This window comes from Oryctolagus cuniculus, chromosome 4 (genome assembly GCF_051225735.1).
Source record: "Oryctolagus cuniculus isolate XC-2025 breed Fujian yellow rabbit chromosome 4, ASM5122573v1, whole genome shotgun sequence".
Taxonomy (NCBI): domain Eukaryota; kingdom Metazoa; phylum Chordata; class Mammalia; order Lagomorpha; family Leporidae; genus Oryctolagus; species Oryctolagus cuniculus.
Genome location: NC_142870.1, coordinates 55,300,249 through 55,318,201, shown reverse-complemented (window position 1 = coordinate 55,318,201; position 17,953 = coordinate 55,300,249). Strand labels below are relative to the sequence as shown.

At 37.8% G+C, this 17,953-nt stretch overlaps 1 protein-coding gene across 50 annotated transcripts in view; it reads left to right on the top strand.

The window, feature by feature from the left end:
• Window positions 1–17,953, top strand: part of ABI3BP (ABI family member 3 binding protein) — a 295,737-nt gene that overhangs the window by 184,462 nt on the left and 93,322 nt on the right. For 29 of the 50 annotated variants that reach the window (XM_089331596.1, XM_008267027.5, XM_070071996.2 and 26 more), the window contains 13 exons: window positions 1,488–1,553; window positions 2,923–2,997; window positions 3,533–3,607; window positions 4,904–4,978; window positions 5,860–5,934; window positions 6,761–6,835; window positions 11,786–11,833; window positions 12,827–12,907; window positions 13,345–13,392; window positions 14,602–14,676; window positions 15,365–15,412; window positions 16,841–16,900; window positions 17,667–17,756. The exons of 1 other annotated variant lie outside the window; for it this stretch is intronic. In XM_089331596.1, the coding sequence (XP_089187722.1) occupies window positions 1,488–1,553; window positions 2,923–2,997; window positions 3,533–3,607; window positions 4,904–4,978; window positions 5,860–5,934; window positions 6,761–6,835; window positions 11,786–11,833; window positions 12,827–12,907; window positions 13,345–13,392; window positions 14,602–14,676; window positions 15,365–15,412; window positions 16,841–16,900; window positions 17,667–17,756 (891 nt within the window). The remainder of the gene's footprint in view (window positions 1–1,487; window positions 1,554–2,922; window positions 2,998–3,532; window positions 3,608–4,903; window positions 4,979–5,859; window positions 5,935–6,760; window positions 6,836–11,785; window positions 11,834–12,826; window positions 12,908–13,344; window positions 13,393–14,601; window positions 14,677–15,364; window positions 15,413–16,840; window positions 16,901–17,666; window positions 17,757–17,953) is intronic. 20 more of the 50 variants (XM_089331586.1, XM_089331608.1, XM_089331585.1 and 17 more) reach the window with 4 other exon arrangements.

The following is a 17,953-nucleotide window of genomic DNA, read 5'->3' as shown; positions in this document are numbered from 1 at the left end:
AGGTTACAAGAACTAAGCTATTAATTCATAAGTACTCACCTAGTAGGAGAGAGTTAAATACAAACTGGTAAAGTTTTCTTAGTTTAATTAGTAATAGAGTTGGTCTGCTACATCCATGACTTCAAATTGGCTTAAAGCACACCTATGATCAGAAATTGCCAACATTTTTATTCTTTAAATGACTATTCTTACTGTCTCTAAAATTGCAAGTAGGGTAAATAAAGAAAACTTTACAGGGTAATGTAATAGACATATTCTCAGAATATGAGTGCATATTAGCTTGCAATAAACTATTTTTGAAGGTTTGTAAAGCAGTGGATTCCCCTTCACAAGCTGAAATGTTCCCTACCTTTTCAATAAATGGGGCAATATAAATACTCTCCATTTTCAGAGGATGTCATGTGTGGTACAATGTGTTTATTACAGCTTCAGCCAGCGTGGTTGAAAATCATTAAAGTGTCACTGAATTACAAATAACCCCAGCCAGTAAGCCTTCCTGTGAATGCCCTCATATTTATTTATTTTTTCTGTCCAGCCATTTGAATGAGCAAAGAAGGTCTCATCTAGCTCCTAGGAGTTCACGCTTTCCCTAGCCCTCTCAATACCATAGCAGCAACATACTGTATATAAAACAGAACACTTTTATGTGATTTTTTGCTTGCAGGATCAACTCTTAACATGAACATGAAAATTGTCCAGGTATTAAAATCATTCAGTCTTTGTTAAGACTCATCCTGCTTTCTTTATTTTGTGTGGAATATAAAATTGATGTTTAAATCCACCTAGATTGTGGAAGGGGTCATGGCTCCATAGAGGAACATAGGAAGAAAGATGCCTCTATACAAGACAGGAGGGAGGGTACCAGCAGAGTCCATGTCCCAGCCATGCTGATCCTGGTCCTACTAATGGACTGGAAAACACCCTGTGACTTCAACTTCGTTATCAGAGATAACATTCTGTGATCTATAAATTAGGGAAAACACTTTAATTCCTTTAGTTCTCGGGAGTGTTAAAAGGGTTGAATAAGCTGGTATTTGAGAAGGTACTGGGCCACATGCAAAGTGCTGGCCAAACAAAAGTCAACAGGATGGGAACTTTTACTAAGCAGGAAGACTGAGCAGCAGGCTGTGCGGATAGCCTCAGTGTGGCTGCTGCTTCCCTCTTTAGAACCCTGTCCTCAAACCGTTGTCTGACTTTATTTATATTTATCCTCTTTGAAGCTCTTTGATCTGGAGCTGGAACCTTTTCACTGTAAATATATCACACTATGTTCACATCACCCCAGAGACCAGCGCTAAGGCTTGCTTTGTAAAGCCCTGCAATTTAGGGTCAGAAAGACTAAAAGCAAGTCTTGGTTGCAAGGCCAGTAGCCCACAACCACTAGCACCTATATAAAACTGTCTTGCACACAGCATTAGAATATGTCATGAACTCTTTCAGAATTGATCACAGTTAACATCTCTTTGTTTTACCTTTTTTTTTTTAAGCAACTTACGATGCTATCTCAAGTCCTACACCTTCAGATGAGCCTGAAATAGCAGAACCCCACACAGGTATACCTAGCTTCTCAATTCTGTCTCTGGGTCTCAGGTGTTCCTTTGTTCCTTTTAGTTTTGGCAGAGAAAAAAAAAAATGTACTCTATAGAGCTGCACAGGGAATTGTAACCATCTGTCAGGGAGACTAATTGTACCTATACCTCCCAGTTAGTATTTCTTTACATCCAGAAGTGAATTTAAATTTTACCGCATGAGGAAGATGCAAATGCATTGGATCGCCAGTGAGGGAATGTGGTGTAATGGCCTATTGCTGTATTGCATGGAGTCCTTCTAGAAAGGTTTTTTTTTTTTTTTAGTTTTTTTAAGATTTATTTATTTGAAAGAGTTACCCACAGAGGAGGAGAGGCAGAGAGAGATGTTTTCCATCTACTGGTTCACTCCCCAGTTGGCCACAACAGCCAAAGCTGCACCAATCCAAAGCCAGGAGCTTCTTCTTGGTAATCCACACGGGTGCAGAGGCCCAAGGACTTGGGCCATCTTTTACTGCTTTCCCAGGCCACAACGGAGAGCTGGATCAGAAGTGGAGCAACAGGGACTTGAACCAGTGCCCATCTGGGATGCCGGCACTGCAGGCCGCAGCTTCATCCACTATGCCACAGTGCTGGCTCAAAGTTTTTTTGTTTTAAAACGTTTTCTGTAAAACAAAAAATGCCAGGCAAATGCCTGGGGCAGTCGGACATCTAATGGACAGAGATCAGGAGTACTGCTAAATTCTCACTGGGCAAAGGACAGCGCTAAACATCATAGATCTAGGGTGAGAAATCCTGCTATGGAACAATCATGTCATTGTTTTGTCTATAGATGTGCAGTTGGATGTAATTTTTAACATCCATTTACTGATCCATAATGAGTTAAATCCAGCCCAATAGTTCCTTCTAGTAAGTGTTTCTTAAGTACCTTCTAAACCAAGTACTGTAGGAGGTCCAAAGTAAGACGGGTCTCTTCCAGGCCGAGGCATGTGTCCGTTGTTTTTGTATGTGTGACCTTATTTCACCGTCACTTATCGCATGATAAAAATAAAGGTCAGTAATTTTAAACAACAGAAAATAAAAAAAAGACAATGTTAATGTGAATTCAGTTCAAAATCATGAAACAGAAGGGAAGAAATGAGGAAAACCAATGGGGAATGAGGTGAATAAATGAAACCCTGTTTTATCATGCTTTCTAGTATCTGAAGTATGTATGTTTTCAAGAAGTGAGTTCGTCTTCAACTCCTAATGGATCACTAGCTTAAAAATGGTGGTCAGCAATCCCTCAAGTGTTCTTGATGTTTTTCCTCATGTGAGGCATGATTTATGACTCATGAATTTGTATTTTATTCCTGGGGCCTTCTGCTTTTATAAATGTTGACGTTTATTCCAACAGCAACAAGTGAGCCTATTCTGGATTCTGTCCCACCTAAAACTTCTAGAACTCTTGAACAGCCAAGGGCAACACTGGGTAATGTTTTTAACAGAAAACTCATACTTTCTTTCCCATTTAAAAAAAAATCCACATGAATGCCTTTCTTCCAAATGACCATTTCATCCCATCACATCTAATCATGTATCTCTTTCCTGTTTCTGAATGTAAATGCTTAGATTTTTGAATGCAGATGTCTCCTGTTCAATTTGGGGCTCTCTCTTATTTCTGACTTAGTAGATGATGTCTTTTCCATCCCTAAAGCTGTGAAAAGCTTTGAAATTGCATGGACCTTCATCACCCACGTCCTCTCATCTCACGTGTCTGTGGCATGATTCACCTCCCTTCGTGTATTGAGCTTGCCTGGAGTCGGCTACTGAACAATGACCATTCTAGCCTTGTCCCCACCTTAAGTCGTCATTTCATCCACCAGTTCTCAAGATTACCTGCCTTTTTCATCCTTCATCATGTTCTCATGGCATGTGCTGTGTGTCATTTAAAAGCATGTTAAAATTCTTATAATACCTCATTTTAACTGGAATCATTTGTTGGGGCGGGGTGTTTGTACTTCCAGCTCCAAGTGAAACACCATTTGTTCCTCAAAAACTGGAAATCGTTAGCAGTCCTGAAGGGCAACCTGCAACATCTGGTAACTAATGGCATTGTGTAGTTATGTGCTTCTAAAGAATTGGTGAAGTGACCAAAAAGGATCAGTCATGTTGGCCTCTTCAGAATAGTTTCAGTACAAAATGTTTCCCTTCATTTTCTACCATAGATGCTTCAAAGAACTGAATTTTCCATCATATTTAGCCTTATAGTAATCCTCAAAGAATTCCCATAATCCTGGTATCTATATATTTCAAACAATTATTTTTCCTGTGTTTCTTCCAGCTTTGCCAAATGGAAAATAGAATTGTAGATGACAATTTTTTTAAATAAATTAGTCATCCCTTATCATTCCACTGGTCCAAGGGACTGTCATCTCTTACCTTTTTTTTTTTTTTTTTTTTAAGGTTTACATAGTTATTTGAAAGAAAGAGTTGTAGAGAAAAGGGGAGAGACAGAGATCTTCCATTTTCTGGTCCTCTCCCCAAATAGCCACAGGTAGGCTGGGACAGGCCAAAGCCAGGAACCTAGAACTCCATCCAGGTCTCCCATAGAGGTGTGGGGCACTTGGGCCATCTGCTGCTGCTTTCTGAGGCGCATTAGCAGGGAACTGGATTGGAAATTGAGCAGGTAGAACAAAACTGGTGTCCATATGGGATGGCAGCATTGCAGGCAGTGGCCAAACCCACTGCACCACATGCCAGCACTGATAATTATAAGTTCTGAAATTTCAAGGCCAGTGCCGTGGTCTAGTGGGTAAAAGCCACCACTTGGGGCAATGACACCACCAGTTCAAGTCTCAGCTGCTCCACTTCTGATCTGGCTCCTTGCTAATGGCCTGGTAAAGCAGCAAAGGATGGCCCAAGGGGCTTGGGCTCCTGCCAGCTGTGTGGGAGACCCAGAGGGAGCTTGTGGGTCCTGGCTTCAGATCAGTGCAGCTCCAGCCATTTGGCCATCTGGGGAGTGAATCAGTGGATAGAAGATCTTTCTCTATGCCTTTCAAATAAATTTTTAAAAAAGTTCTGAAATTTCCAGAAGCTCTAAATCCCATATTTTATCCTTTCCTTTGCTATCCAGTGTCATCCTTTTTGATTTTTGGTTGTATCATGTGTTCTGAAATACCTCAGCAATACTCATATCCCTGTCCATTTAATTGAACAATGTCTTTAGCTCCATTTAGCCCAATCAGTACTTACTGTCTAGTGTGTATAAAGCACAGTGCTAGTCATAATAGAAATAGAAAGAAAGCTCTTGCATTCAAGATGTTTACAAGCTATAGACACAATCCAGCTAACACCTAGAAATATCATTTATCAAGGCTATAATGTTTTTCTTCCAGCTCCCCAGAAAACTACATCTACCCCTTCTACACATAAACGACGCCCCAGACCCAAAACACCAAGAACCAAACCTGGTAAATGATTGTCTCTTTAACCTTCTCAGAATATTTAACTCCAAATAGATAACATCCATCTCCTCATTAAAAGACGTGATAGAAATAGGTTAGTTTCGTTATAAAATTTGAAGTTAACTAGCAATCATTTATAATGCAAGATTCCCAAAACAATGTCTGCAATAAATTCTACTAAAATTATGTGATATTTAGATAGGTGAATATTGGTATAAACCTAGAAACAAGCCCTACCTTGATGGCGTTAGAGTGAGATGTACAGTGTGAGGCATTTCGTTGTTGTCTGCATCTATGTCTAAGCCATGTCTAGGCGGGCGGGGCTTGTTTTGGTGCCTGCCACATTTTCAGCTTTGCTCTAGGGCAGTGACTAAGCTGGAGCAGGCAGTACTCCCGTTTTCAAACTACTCATGATCTTAAGATAAGGCACGACAAGGAGAGGACAGCATAAGATTATGCAACTTACTTCTGAGACTACAATATTTATGTAGAACCTCCCAGAAAGAAAGAACTGAAGATATAGATCTCAAAATGTATATAGGATTTGGACAGAGGAAAGAGGAGACCAGCATGTATTACACCATACAGTTTAGGTAGTTATCAGAAGCTCATCAACCCATAGGTGGTGGTCTTCATTGTTGAATAATATACTCAGAATCCTGCTTGACAGTATAGGCTTTGTTTATTCCATTGTAATATAAATACAATTTTGTGTGACCTATCCTGTGATGAAAGCCTGAAAATTCTGTCCCTAAACTTTACTCACTGTAGACATTAATACTGCTAAATGCAATGGGATTTTAAAAGGATCATCCCATTTCTTCTTGGCAAAGATCTTTTTATTATCTCTCAGATATCTTAATATTTGTTTTCCTTTCCATTACCAGAAAGAACTACAACAAGTCCTGGAACAATTACATCTAAAATTCCTAAAAAACTTGAACCTACACGAACAACCCTGGGTAAAAATGATACGTCCTTAGTTAATGTGGTTTTTCATTTCACCATGGAAATTCTAGTACCCCAGCTTTTATGTAATGAGCCAATAGCTTTTCTAAGTGGTTCATTTGGACAAAGCTCAATATCACAGAGAGTATAGTCACTGCACGGGTGTCATGACTGTGAGTAGCTGGCCTTATCATTGGTGGATCTGAACTCGATATTCAGACACTATTCTGTGCCATAGAAAGTTGGTGAACCACAACTGCTTCCTTGTCTTCTATTTGGTCATAGTAGAAGTTGGGTCCTGTATATAGTTCTCCATTTTTTGAGAAAGGCCTTCAAGTTCAACTTTGGACTTCATTCGGGAAAATTGTGTACTGTGTTTTAACAGTCCTTAAATAGCATTTCTGTGTACTTCATATTATGACATTATACCTATCAGTGTTAATTTTCCCTAAGTGTTTAAAGACTTTGCTGTGACTGAGAAATATGAAGGAATGGTGGAAAATAATTGATTTTTCTTAATCTTAGGTTGAAATCACGGTCTTTACTTTTTAAGGTTATTGTGACTAAGTTAGTGGCTGTGTGATTTTTTGGGGGGGGGTGCTAAATCTACTCTTAGTATATTTTTCTAAACTAGGGTGAAAATTTTCACTGTATGTCTGTTAAATGCTTCTATGTGACTGAAGCATGAAATATTTTAATGGGATATTTCCAGAATCTTCCAAGATGATGCATTCCTTCCACTGAATGTATAGTTTATTTTTAGGTTTTCCTTCTGTGGTTTTAGACATTGAAATGCTTAAAAATTGATTTGTTGATGACTTTGTTTCTTTATTTTTCCAGCTCCCAGTAAAACACAGTTTATTTCTTTGAAACCTAAACTACCTCTCAGCCCAGAAGTGATACACACCAGACCCGGTAATTACCCTGAACTGCTTAATACTCTAAAAGTAGGGTTGCAACTTTTTGGATCAAGAACTTTTGATATTTACATTAGTTTCAGATGTTTTTTCCATGAAAAGTGCAAAACTGCAATGAAATGACCTCATCTTACCCAGCTGCTTCGATATTATCACAGTGTTGCTCTGAGCTGTGTGGAGGATCATTATGCTCACGAACATCACAGAGAAAACACAGAAATCTGACGATGTGAATGATTGAGGATCCCCTTGTCTAGGACTACAAAGTCCTCCCCAGTACCACAACTGACTGGAATTCCGCACAATGAGTAATAGCTTTTCAGCTGGAAAGGGGAGAAGGGTTTCCATTCTCTAATAACTTTGTTGTTTGGGGCCTTCTAAATTCTCAGCTGCAACACCAGAAAGGGTTAGATTTTCCTAATGCTCCAAGACTTCCAAGTTAGCAGTATTTTTTTATTATATATGAAACAAAGGCAAAATAGATAGATAAAGAGTTCTCATCAGTTGGCTCACTTCCCGTGTGCCCACAACAGGCAGGACAGGGCCAGATGAAAGCCCAGAGTCCAGGTCTCCCACAGTGGGTGGCCTCCCGAAGTGCCCATGAGCAGGAAGCTGAAGTTAGATGTACAGCCAAGACTTGAACCCAAGTACTCCAGTATGGAATGTAGGCATCACAAGTAGTATATTATCTACTAGACCGACTGCCCACACATTGGGGCTGATTTCTGAGCACTGACTTCTGTTTTGTTAAAGAAAAAAGGCTCTTTTGAAAAAAAAATGGGAGAGCAATTATTCTATAAATATAACTAAAAAGAGACAGTTCCTTACATAAGGATTATGGAACATGTTGAATGACCAAATCTTTTAGTTTATCTACATTTTAAACCCTTGGCTCTGAAAAGAGTATATTTCTCACTATAATTCTTGATGGCTTTGAACTTGCATTTCCATTAATGGCTTGTTTACACAATAGGATTATGAAAGCAAGAGATTTTCTGCTTAAGTGGGCATGATTTATTTTTGCAATGAAATGGGTAAAGAAGAAAATTGTAATTGCTCAGAAAACAAATCTCTCGTAGCTAAAGAAACAGTGGGATTTCCAGATGTAGGTGGCAGACTGAAGGATATTAGAGATTGGGCAAAGAGAGAAGAGTTGACACTGACCAAGGGAGTGAGCTCCAAGATGGAATGAAAAACTTTCCTTTGCAGAGGTTGTTTGGAGAAAGTAAAGCTAAGCAAAAAAAAAAAAAAAAAAAAAGCCCTAAGCAGCTGAAATCTAAGAAATATGACAGTTACATGAAAGAAAGGTTTAATGTACATTTATTTAACAATCATGTTTATAGGGCTTTGGAATGAGGTAGCATCCATTATATTTATGCTAGTTTTTGAATAGATGGCTGTTACCAGCAGATTAAGAAATATTACTACATGGTTTGTTTACTACATTTAAAGAAATATTTCTCTAAAGTAAAGGTTTCTGTTATTGCAAGATAAAATTTGAAAACACCAAAAGATTTCTACAAATGCTAGTTACAGTTGATATGTGGTAAATTACATTATGAATTTCAGTGATGTCTAATAAAAGACTTCTGAAAGGAAATTCATTCATTAACACAAATAAGGGCTAGAGAGTTTGTTCTTTTCCAATGTGTTTGAGCAAAGAGACTTGTTAATTTGACATGTCATTTTAAAATGGAAAACATTATTTGGAAGCTAATGTGTTTATATTCCTTTGATTTCTAAAGTGTCTAATCACGCTAAGAATGTCCACCCTGTTTGCCCTAACAGCAAAGTATCACCACTTCAGAATCCACACCTCCCCCTGTGCTGGCCCAAGCCAACCCCAAGTGGTCCGCAGCAACAGAGTAATGATTGGATCTTTGCAAACTTTTGCTGGGTTTTAGCTTCTGAAGTTGTATTTTATTTATGTTTTACTTTATAGGGAAGGCCTCCTTTATAGATGTGCTGAGGGTTTTGATGTCTAGCCAAGGTTCAGAAAGGCAAATAAACTACCAAAAGCTCTTGGATTTCAGTCATCCGTGGCCCTTCACACCCCTCTTCTCACATTCTCCTGTTTTTCCATTTCACTTTCCATACAGGCTGCTTTTCCTTTGTTTTTCCTTGGTGGTTAAGTTAATGAGTAAAAATCCACATTGGTTTGGATTTGTTTCATATGCACCATCCAGTACATTTCTAAGAAGCCACAGCCACCTACCATGCCCTGGCTTGTCTGTGTCATCCAATAAAAATTGTTTCCTTCATGTTTTAATCTTTAAGGTGCCCATGACATTCCATCCTTCAACCTTTTAATGAACTGAAAGTAGGGAAAGCCCCGCAATTACAGGCATTTGGGTCATAGAGCTCTCTTACATGGTAGATAGAATTGTATCTTGTGTTCCTTACTAGACATGCATCTGTGAATGAGTTATCCTTGTCTTTTATGCTGAGGTGAATGGCTTAGTCATTTGCAGGCTACTCAGTTGTGTTATGCAACATTTTATACCTTTGTGTCTCGCCCCTTAAGGTTTCAAATAGAGAAGTATTCTCAAAACCAAGTCTTATTTTTTTTATACTTTTGAAGGCAACTTTGTTGGATTAAAAACATGATGACAATGTCAAAGTTTCTGAAGAGTTTGTTTTTGCTATTTTCTGTGTGTGTTTTCATGTATTGGTGAATCCCCTTTTCCTATAGAAAATATCCTCAAATATTCATTCCTCACATTCCTCCCCCTGTTAATACACACATACATGTACCCACACACAATCTTTACTTTGTTATGTGTACTTTATTCTGATACATCACCTCTTGTTTGCCATTAGTTTGTTACAATCTGTCTAGACAAGTTCTTAAATCATAATTCTGTTCATTTTTTAATCACTGCCTTTGAATTTTGTTCTTTCAAACCTAATTCTTGCTCTTCTATATTCTCAAGAACACAAGGTTTTTTGGGTTAGAAACATGCTCATAAATGATGGCGAGTCTAGGTAGCACTGGTTGCTGTTTCATGCACTGCTTTCAGAATAAGTGAAATTTCTCTCTGCATTATTTGTTGTTTTTATGGTATATTGTGAAGTTTTTAAAATCAGTCTAGTTGCTATATAAAAGCTAATTGCTGTTAAGGTTTTTTTGATTCACTACTTTATTCCCCAAAAGCTGCCATACTCCCTAGACCAGACAAAGTTTTGATAAATATAATACTAGAAATATATCAGTAGCAGAATGGTTTAAGTTCTTTTAAGATGAACAATCAATGCCATATTTATTTTATTTCTGTGAGGAAAAATGTCAAAGAATTTTCACCTATTTTTTTCAACAATAGTTTTTCATTTCCTTTTTTGAAAGAAAATAATTTTTTGTTTTGTAGAATAGTAAGAAACCTAATAAAAGAAATCTATTCTTTTTAAAAATCCCAAATAGATATTGTAACTAAACTACATTCAACATTAAGATAATTTACTCATGGTCAGATTGAACGAAGATCAGAGGGTTTATCTATCCAAATACTTAATATTATTCAATTCAGCATTTTATGAAGCCTGAGACTACTTTTGGACTCCTTGATTTACCAACCAACATGGGTTAAATTTCCCATGTAAAACAGTGTATTTTCCAGCAGTGGATCCCAGTAAGTATGGAGAATGCCATCTGAATATATGTAGCTCCTTTTGGACCTTAGGTTTAAATCCTGTTTTTCATGAAACAGAAGTATGTTGTCCAACCAAGCTGGAGACCATTCAAAACTAAAAGAGCAGGAACAGATCTGATGGGTCTCTTGCCTCTTCCCACTTCCTTGGGTGAGTCTGGCTGTACTGCAAGAACCAAAGTGACAGGTGATGGGATGCTACCCTCAGCACCCCTCACATTTAGCATTTCCTTGACCACCAGGGGCCATCTGTAGCATGTTGGACTATAGGCCCGCAGCAAATATGAGAATTCTCAATTCCTTTCTGGTGGTTTCTGGAAATACCATGGGGTGACTGATCTTCATTTTCATAAGTCAGGTGAACCCAGTCCTCCACTAGCGCGAAGACGTGTGTTGTGGTTAAGACAACGGGATGTCTACGTTGCCCGGTGCTCCTCAGCATTGCTTTTGGTATGACTTGCTTTCCTTCCAGCCCTGGAACCTCAGACTCTGCCAGTGTCACAGGCAACCATAGGTAATGAAGCTTCTTTTAATGAGGGAGAAAGAATGATCTTTCCTTAGCACCAGTATTCAACTTTGTCCTTAGCTTTGGCTTATTAAAAAAAAAAAAATCTCTTAATTGTCCTTCAGATCTTTTTCCCAGCCATTTCGCAAAATCATACACCCTGTGCCTGGCTGCGCAGAAGCCACACAAGACGTAGCGATCAAACATGTTCTTTACGGACCCACCTTATACTTGAGGACCTTCTCCTCAACTTCTTCTGACCTAGTTATTTCCAGTGGTGGAGCCTGGCTTCTCCGCTACATATTTGTGCTTTCACTTCGGGAGGTGTTTTTCTTACTCTGAAAACTCTTACCATTTGCAGATTTTCTTGAAAAGCACTCTGTTCTTTCCAGATCTAAATACCTTGATGTGTCACTAGGAAACCCATTCGAAGAGAAAAATAGAGAAACTGACCCCAATCTTTGTAGCCTCTCTTTCTTCAAAAGAACAACAAAAAAAGTGTTCTTAACCAGTCACCCTTATTTTCCCTCATAGCATGAGCTGCTCGTTACTTTATTACATTCATATCCTCCAAAATAGAATTGTGTCCTTTTTTCCATTTCTCTTTCCAAACTTACCACATTTTTGCTCACTTCGTCTAAAAATGCAGGAATTTATTTAAATAGAAAAGACATTTCTTGTGCACACAAATGTTTCACATTTATATTTGTTTAACGTGGGAATTACAAAGTAAACATAGTTGATATTTAGTTATCATTTTCTTTGATTTTTGATTTCTTCTTGATGGTTTTTCACACAGTCCTAGGACCTGGAACACTGGGAACCAAGCCTTCAACAACTACATTAGGTAATAAAGTTATTGAGTAGGTGACCTATGTTTCCTCTTTTCCTAGTGTCTTGACAGACTCATATTAATGCATTGATACATTAGTGTTCATTAGTGTATATGTGCTGTTCTTCCAGGGGAAAAAAAAAAAACTTGTGTGTATGTGTATCTTATGTCTCATTTTAAATGTTTATTTTCATCTACCTAAAACAGCAACAGAGAGTAAGAGATATAGACAGAATCATACAGAGAGAGACAAAATTTCCCTCTACTGATTCACTCACCAGTTGCCTGCAACAGCCAGGGCAGAACCAACCTGAATCCAGAAGCGCAGAATTCCATTTGGCTCTCCCAAGTGGGTGGCAGAGGCTGGAGCATTTGGGCCATCATCTGCTGCCTCTCAGGATGTGTTAGCAGGAAGCTGCATCAGAAGCAGAGGAGCCAGGACTCAAACTGCCACTCCAATAGGGGATACGGCAACCCAAGCTGCAGCATAACCTGTTGCAACATAATGCCCACCCCAATAGATCTCATTTCTAAGAAATTACCCTCCTGGAAATAATTTCTGAATGTAAAATCTCTTCTCATATATTGTTGTATTGTTGGGTTTTTTTAGTAAGTGAAAAACTTTCTTTTCAATTCTTAGGCAAAATAAATTTTTTTTTTTAATCCCTAGGTTGCTTCTCAGAAGCAACATTTCTCATGTTCTTGAACAAATTCCTGCAAAAGTTTTTATGACTCTCTCCTCTAAGCTGTACAAAATTTTGAGATTTTTCAACATCAGAATGAAAACATAAGGAGATTGTCCTGGGACCATTTATAAATCTTTGGCCAAAAAAATAAAAATTCAAGCACTCATTTAACTGGGCAAATAATGATAGGAAGTTGCAAAACAGAAGGACATGTGTGCACAATAAATCACAGGGCTCATGTGTGCTTCGAAGATACGTGTCATCTGTACTGTGGTCTGTACAGCCACCTTCCTGTATTAACTAGTTGATTTTCTTTCTTCAGCTCCACCCAAGACCAAAAGACCAGGTCGTCGCCCCCGCCCTAAAACCACACCTAGCCCAGATGTGCCCAAGTCCAAACCTGGTAAATGTGATATTCAATGTTCCAGTTAATACAGAAAGTGGAAATGGAGCTTCCGACTTAATCACTACCAGCTACACAGGTCGCTGGGCTTTAGGAACCAGCATAGTCAATTGTTATATTCAAGTACCTGTCCTCACTTTCTGTATTTATATATGAATTATTTATAAATGACATATTTATTTGTAGTTATTTTCACATAACAGAAAGCTAACGCATGAAGTGGATTATTAAAGGCACCTAAAAATCTTACCTAGGACGCATACTCCCAGTGGATGTTCTATGGGAAAGCAATGGGGAGAAGGGGAGTAAATGGGAAAAATCACATTGAGAAAAAGTTCACAGTCGAGGTAGACTATCCTAGCTTGAAAGATAATGATTCCTTCCTCAGGGTGCCACTTCTTGACATAACTAGCGGTTTTGCTTTTTTACTTCTGTAGCTGGAGAACCTGCCACAGTACAACCGGAGCTCTTGGTGCCCACAGTCGGTAATCTGCCTCTCCAGCTGCTTTCACGAGTTGTTTTTTGCTTTTCCCACTTTCTACTTCAGGCATGATGCAGTCTGACCACCCGCTCACAATTTCATCCCACGCTTCCCCTCATGTTTCTGGAAGAATCTGCTGTGCTCACTGAGGGAAGGTCTGTGGTCTTGGACGCAACTTCCTGGTTCTGTGTTGCCTTATGTCCTCCTATCCCATGAGTCCAGTGTTGAGAAAGCCATCTACTCTTTCTCAACAGGGACTTCTGTGTCCGTGCTGGACTGAACAAAGGGCAATGTCTCCTTCTAGCACCATGGTTATCATTTCATTGCTTTACTCTTCAACTTGTAAGATTTTTCTCTCTGTTAAAAATGTGCATGAAATAATGGCTTCTTCACCTACTTTGTTTATTTGAAAAATGTTTTTGATTATGTTTGGACAACCAGAGGCTCTCCTTGGTCTAAGCTCCAGTATAAAACTAGCTACAGTTTTTGTAACTTGAGAGCATTAAAAGTCCCAGGATGGTTTTATTGGTTTAATATTAATACTGTTAATCATTATTTCAGTATAATTTCTTAAAATTTACTTTCGGTTTGTTACTACTTTATTTTGGAGAATTCCAGCAACCAGTAGCTAAGGAACGTTATATCTCAGGTGTAATTTCAAGTGTTCATGGATTGTTTTCCAGGTCTCCTCCTAAGCAGTTTTCAAATTTCTGCCTTACTGTTTTTATATTGAAGAAAACTAATCAAAGAAATGTAATTAATATACTTTATCCTTTTGGAAATTATAGAGGAAAGAAGTCATGACAGTTTTCATTACTTTTGCTCAAAGACACATTTTGAGCATTTTGTGAGGATTTTTCCTGTAAGAAAACATTAACGACACAAGTGTATAGTTAAGATGGACGGTGTTTCCACCCTTCTCACACCCCTGGAATTCATTTTTATGTATTCATTGAATTAATATAGTGTCTTTTCTCAGCATATACATTCTTAATTTGACAGTCACAGCATGGCCATTACACTAATTTTAATACTTTTTCTTCAGTGTCAAAAACATCTGAGAGACTTAAAACCACAGGCAGCACAGATGTGCCTCAAATCCATCACTACACTCAGTGCCTCGTGCTATAAATGGGAAAACTGCATAATTAATATTCATTATCACATTCACAGCTCAACCCTAACACTAATTATAGCACACTCTTTTCTTTAGATTCAAAACTGCCAAAGCAATTCCTTCCTAAACCCAAAGCTCCACCAGAACCAGGCATGCCACCAACTAAACCTGGTAAACAAATTCCAAAATAACAAGCTTTTTTGGGGGGAGGGAAATATTGCTAAAAATGTTTATGATCTGTCATATCGAGCATGGAATTCCAAATATCATGATTCTGTTGATTACCTTCTCGAAGTAGCCACCCTGCTGTTTTAGCATTAATAACAAAACCAATATGTAGAAAATTAGTAAATTTTATACCTGATTTCTGACAAATTGCATTTTCTCAGTGCATTTTTAGGTCTATTTTGCTGAGTTTGTAATAAGTAGGACCTGATTTTCCTATATCTGGAATGCTTTTGGTTTTAGTAATCACTGCTATAGATTACACACACGAGGCTGAGCCTGTGTTCTTCCTTTACAGACGCAACTGAAAAAAAGACTTAATAATCAGGGCATGGCTTTCTCTAAAATATCCTCCTGGCATTTAAAACAATAACGAGTAGCAGAGATCTTCTTCTATGTAAGAACATACTTCTAGAACAGTTTTGGAAATTTAACTGTTTTGCAATTAAACTTTTTGCCTAAGATTCTAATTAATATACAATTCTACTTTGCTGAGAGATCATATCATAATAAACCTAGCAACAAGGCAATTTCTGTTAACTCAGAATAAACCAGGTTCTGTATCCACTGAATTAAACATCAATGATACTTAAAAGTTATTTTATTGCTTTTATCTGTTTTCTTTTTGATGCAGTCTTTGAGCCTGTTACATTTGAGACTGAAGCTCCCTCGGTAACCATAGGTAACAATGCCTCCTTTTCTTTGCCATGTTTTTTTTTCAGCTGCCCCTTTCAACTCTTTTTATAATTATCTGTATTCTGTGTACAATTACCATTCAACATGTTTTCGCATTCATTTCCAAAAACTAGTTAATGTATTCAGCAGGGGTCTTTTCAGCATCATTAAGCATTCTTCATCTGCTACACTGCTTATAGCACTTCAATGCTATTCTTTCTTTGATCATCTTCAGAGACCTCCCAACTGCTTGTAGCTTTCAATGCTGTCAAGAATCACAGGTGCCCTATCCATGCATTCCCACACACTTGGAGATTTTTGAAACTTCTGTTTACATATGTGCACAATTTATGGATATAGGAGGGGACAAGATGGTTAGATGTTGTCCTCGGTGTGTTTTTAAGATGTTTGCTAAGGTATATAATTATCTCTAACAAAAGTTTCTTATTTCTTGATTCTGTACTATTCAAATGCAAGTGGGTCTTTCTGTTGACAAATTCATCTTGTGACATTAAATTTCAAGTAAAGTAGGAATTTTCTGATTTTGTGTGAAAGCAATCAGTTTTGATTTTCATTTTTGTCCTGTTCTGGTTTCCTCCATCTCTTCTGTATGCCATTAGTACAGAAGACACTTTGTCATGTCTAAAGTCAACTTTGTGTTGTGATGTCTTGAATGATCAAATCAGTCTCTATAAATTCAATAATGGCTTTTGGTGATGTTCAAATATCACACTTAATCTTCTGAGATTAATGAAAAGTAAGTGGAGATACTAATTTAATACCAAATAATAACTATTAATTTGTATATTTGCATAATTTGACTATGATAGAAATATAGAATTCTGTTTATCCAGACAAAATGCTGAATTATTACCATTCAGATTTTCTTAATCATCTTACTTCCTAACTTGAATAATTATCTCTTAATTATCCATTTGAAATAAATGAATAAATAAGGAGAAATGCTTAGAAGCAACATTACATTTATTAGTAGTATGAACAAAAGATACCAACTTAGCTCTGCACCACTGTCACAAACCTCCAATAAACAGATTGGAAGGATTTTTCTATTTCTGACTACTCACACCTCAAAACAAATTAGTAATGACAGTGAATGCCTTTTGAATATCAACAAAAGTCTTCATAGTAATTTTTCAGAATAATTTGAAGTTAACTATCAGACAACTATGAGATTTTCTTGGAGCTGGGTTTCCAACATAGTTATAATCAGATAATCAAACACAGAAAATACCTTTCATTGTCCTCATAGGCATGTAAAGTACAGAGGGTGTGCCTATGTTATAAGACAAATGGATAATACCATTTTCCCAGGATTAGAAATCCTTACCAAACATTCTAGGTTTAAGATGATAAATTTTAAGATACTTTTCTGTATTTCTTAATCCCCATTATTTATTGTATTGCTTTTGATCAGTTTCCACTACAGACTTTGAACCTGTCGTTCTGAGAACTAAGGCTCCAATCACAACATTAGGTAATCTCTTTAAGCTCATGCATTTTCTGCTCCCCGTCCAGTTTATTCCATCATTATCTGGGTGAAAAAGTGTTTCTGTCATAAGATTTTCTCAGTATCCTCTTGTTATTGTTATTCAACTAGATTCTTCATTTGGAATGGATGATTTAAAACAAGTTCCTTGGTCATCAGTCTATACATCTGGAGCAGAGCGTCTGTCTCCCATTCTGTCCTGTTGTACTAGGGCTTTACAGAGCCTGCCGCCAGTCAAGTAGTGCTCTGTTTTAAAGCTGAATTACAAATACAGTTATGTCCCTGGCCCATACCTTTCAGTTACAATTCTGTAAGCATCTGGCTTTCTGTTGTTTGAAGATACAGAGAGCATTTTTATTATCTGCCAGTGATTTGGGGAAATGAGATTTTGATAGTTTTCAGTGGAATGTGTGCCCAAGCAAAGTAATTTCTAAGTACAGTCTCTGAAAAGCAGGTGAGCCTGGGTTCCCCTGGAATGTAACGTTGACATGTGTATATCTCACTTTCCTTGGTCTGGGCCCTCTGAAAAACTGATCCCAGCAACTTATGAATAAAGTTTTCAGAATATTAATGTTACATATTCTGTTTTTCTCAGAACTGTCAGTAGAACAAAAAATTTTAAATATAGATGACCAGAAGCAAATTCCAAACTTAAAATGAATTTCTCAAAATTATTAGAAAACTATAGTCATGTGCAATCCATTATTCAGTTTCTGGAATCCTGAGACTACAGTAACCAGTTTCCATTCTTTAGCTCCAAAAACATCACAGCGAGCAAGAACACGTCGTCCACGTCCCAAACATAAAACTACTCCAAGCCCAGAGATACCTCAGCCTAAACCAGGTAAATAATATGTGGTTCCTGGCCCTCGTGGAACCCCCTTGATGTGATACTGGGTTGCAGTTTCACAAGCAGCCCGTGATTCCTGTGACCGTAAAAATGTGAAGGCCCAAGTCACAGAGAGCAGTTGCCCTGCTGGCATAAGGAGTTCTTTGATCCTGGGTGTTTTTCTTTGCTTCTCTAGCATTCAGTTACATTTT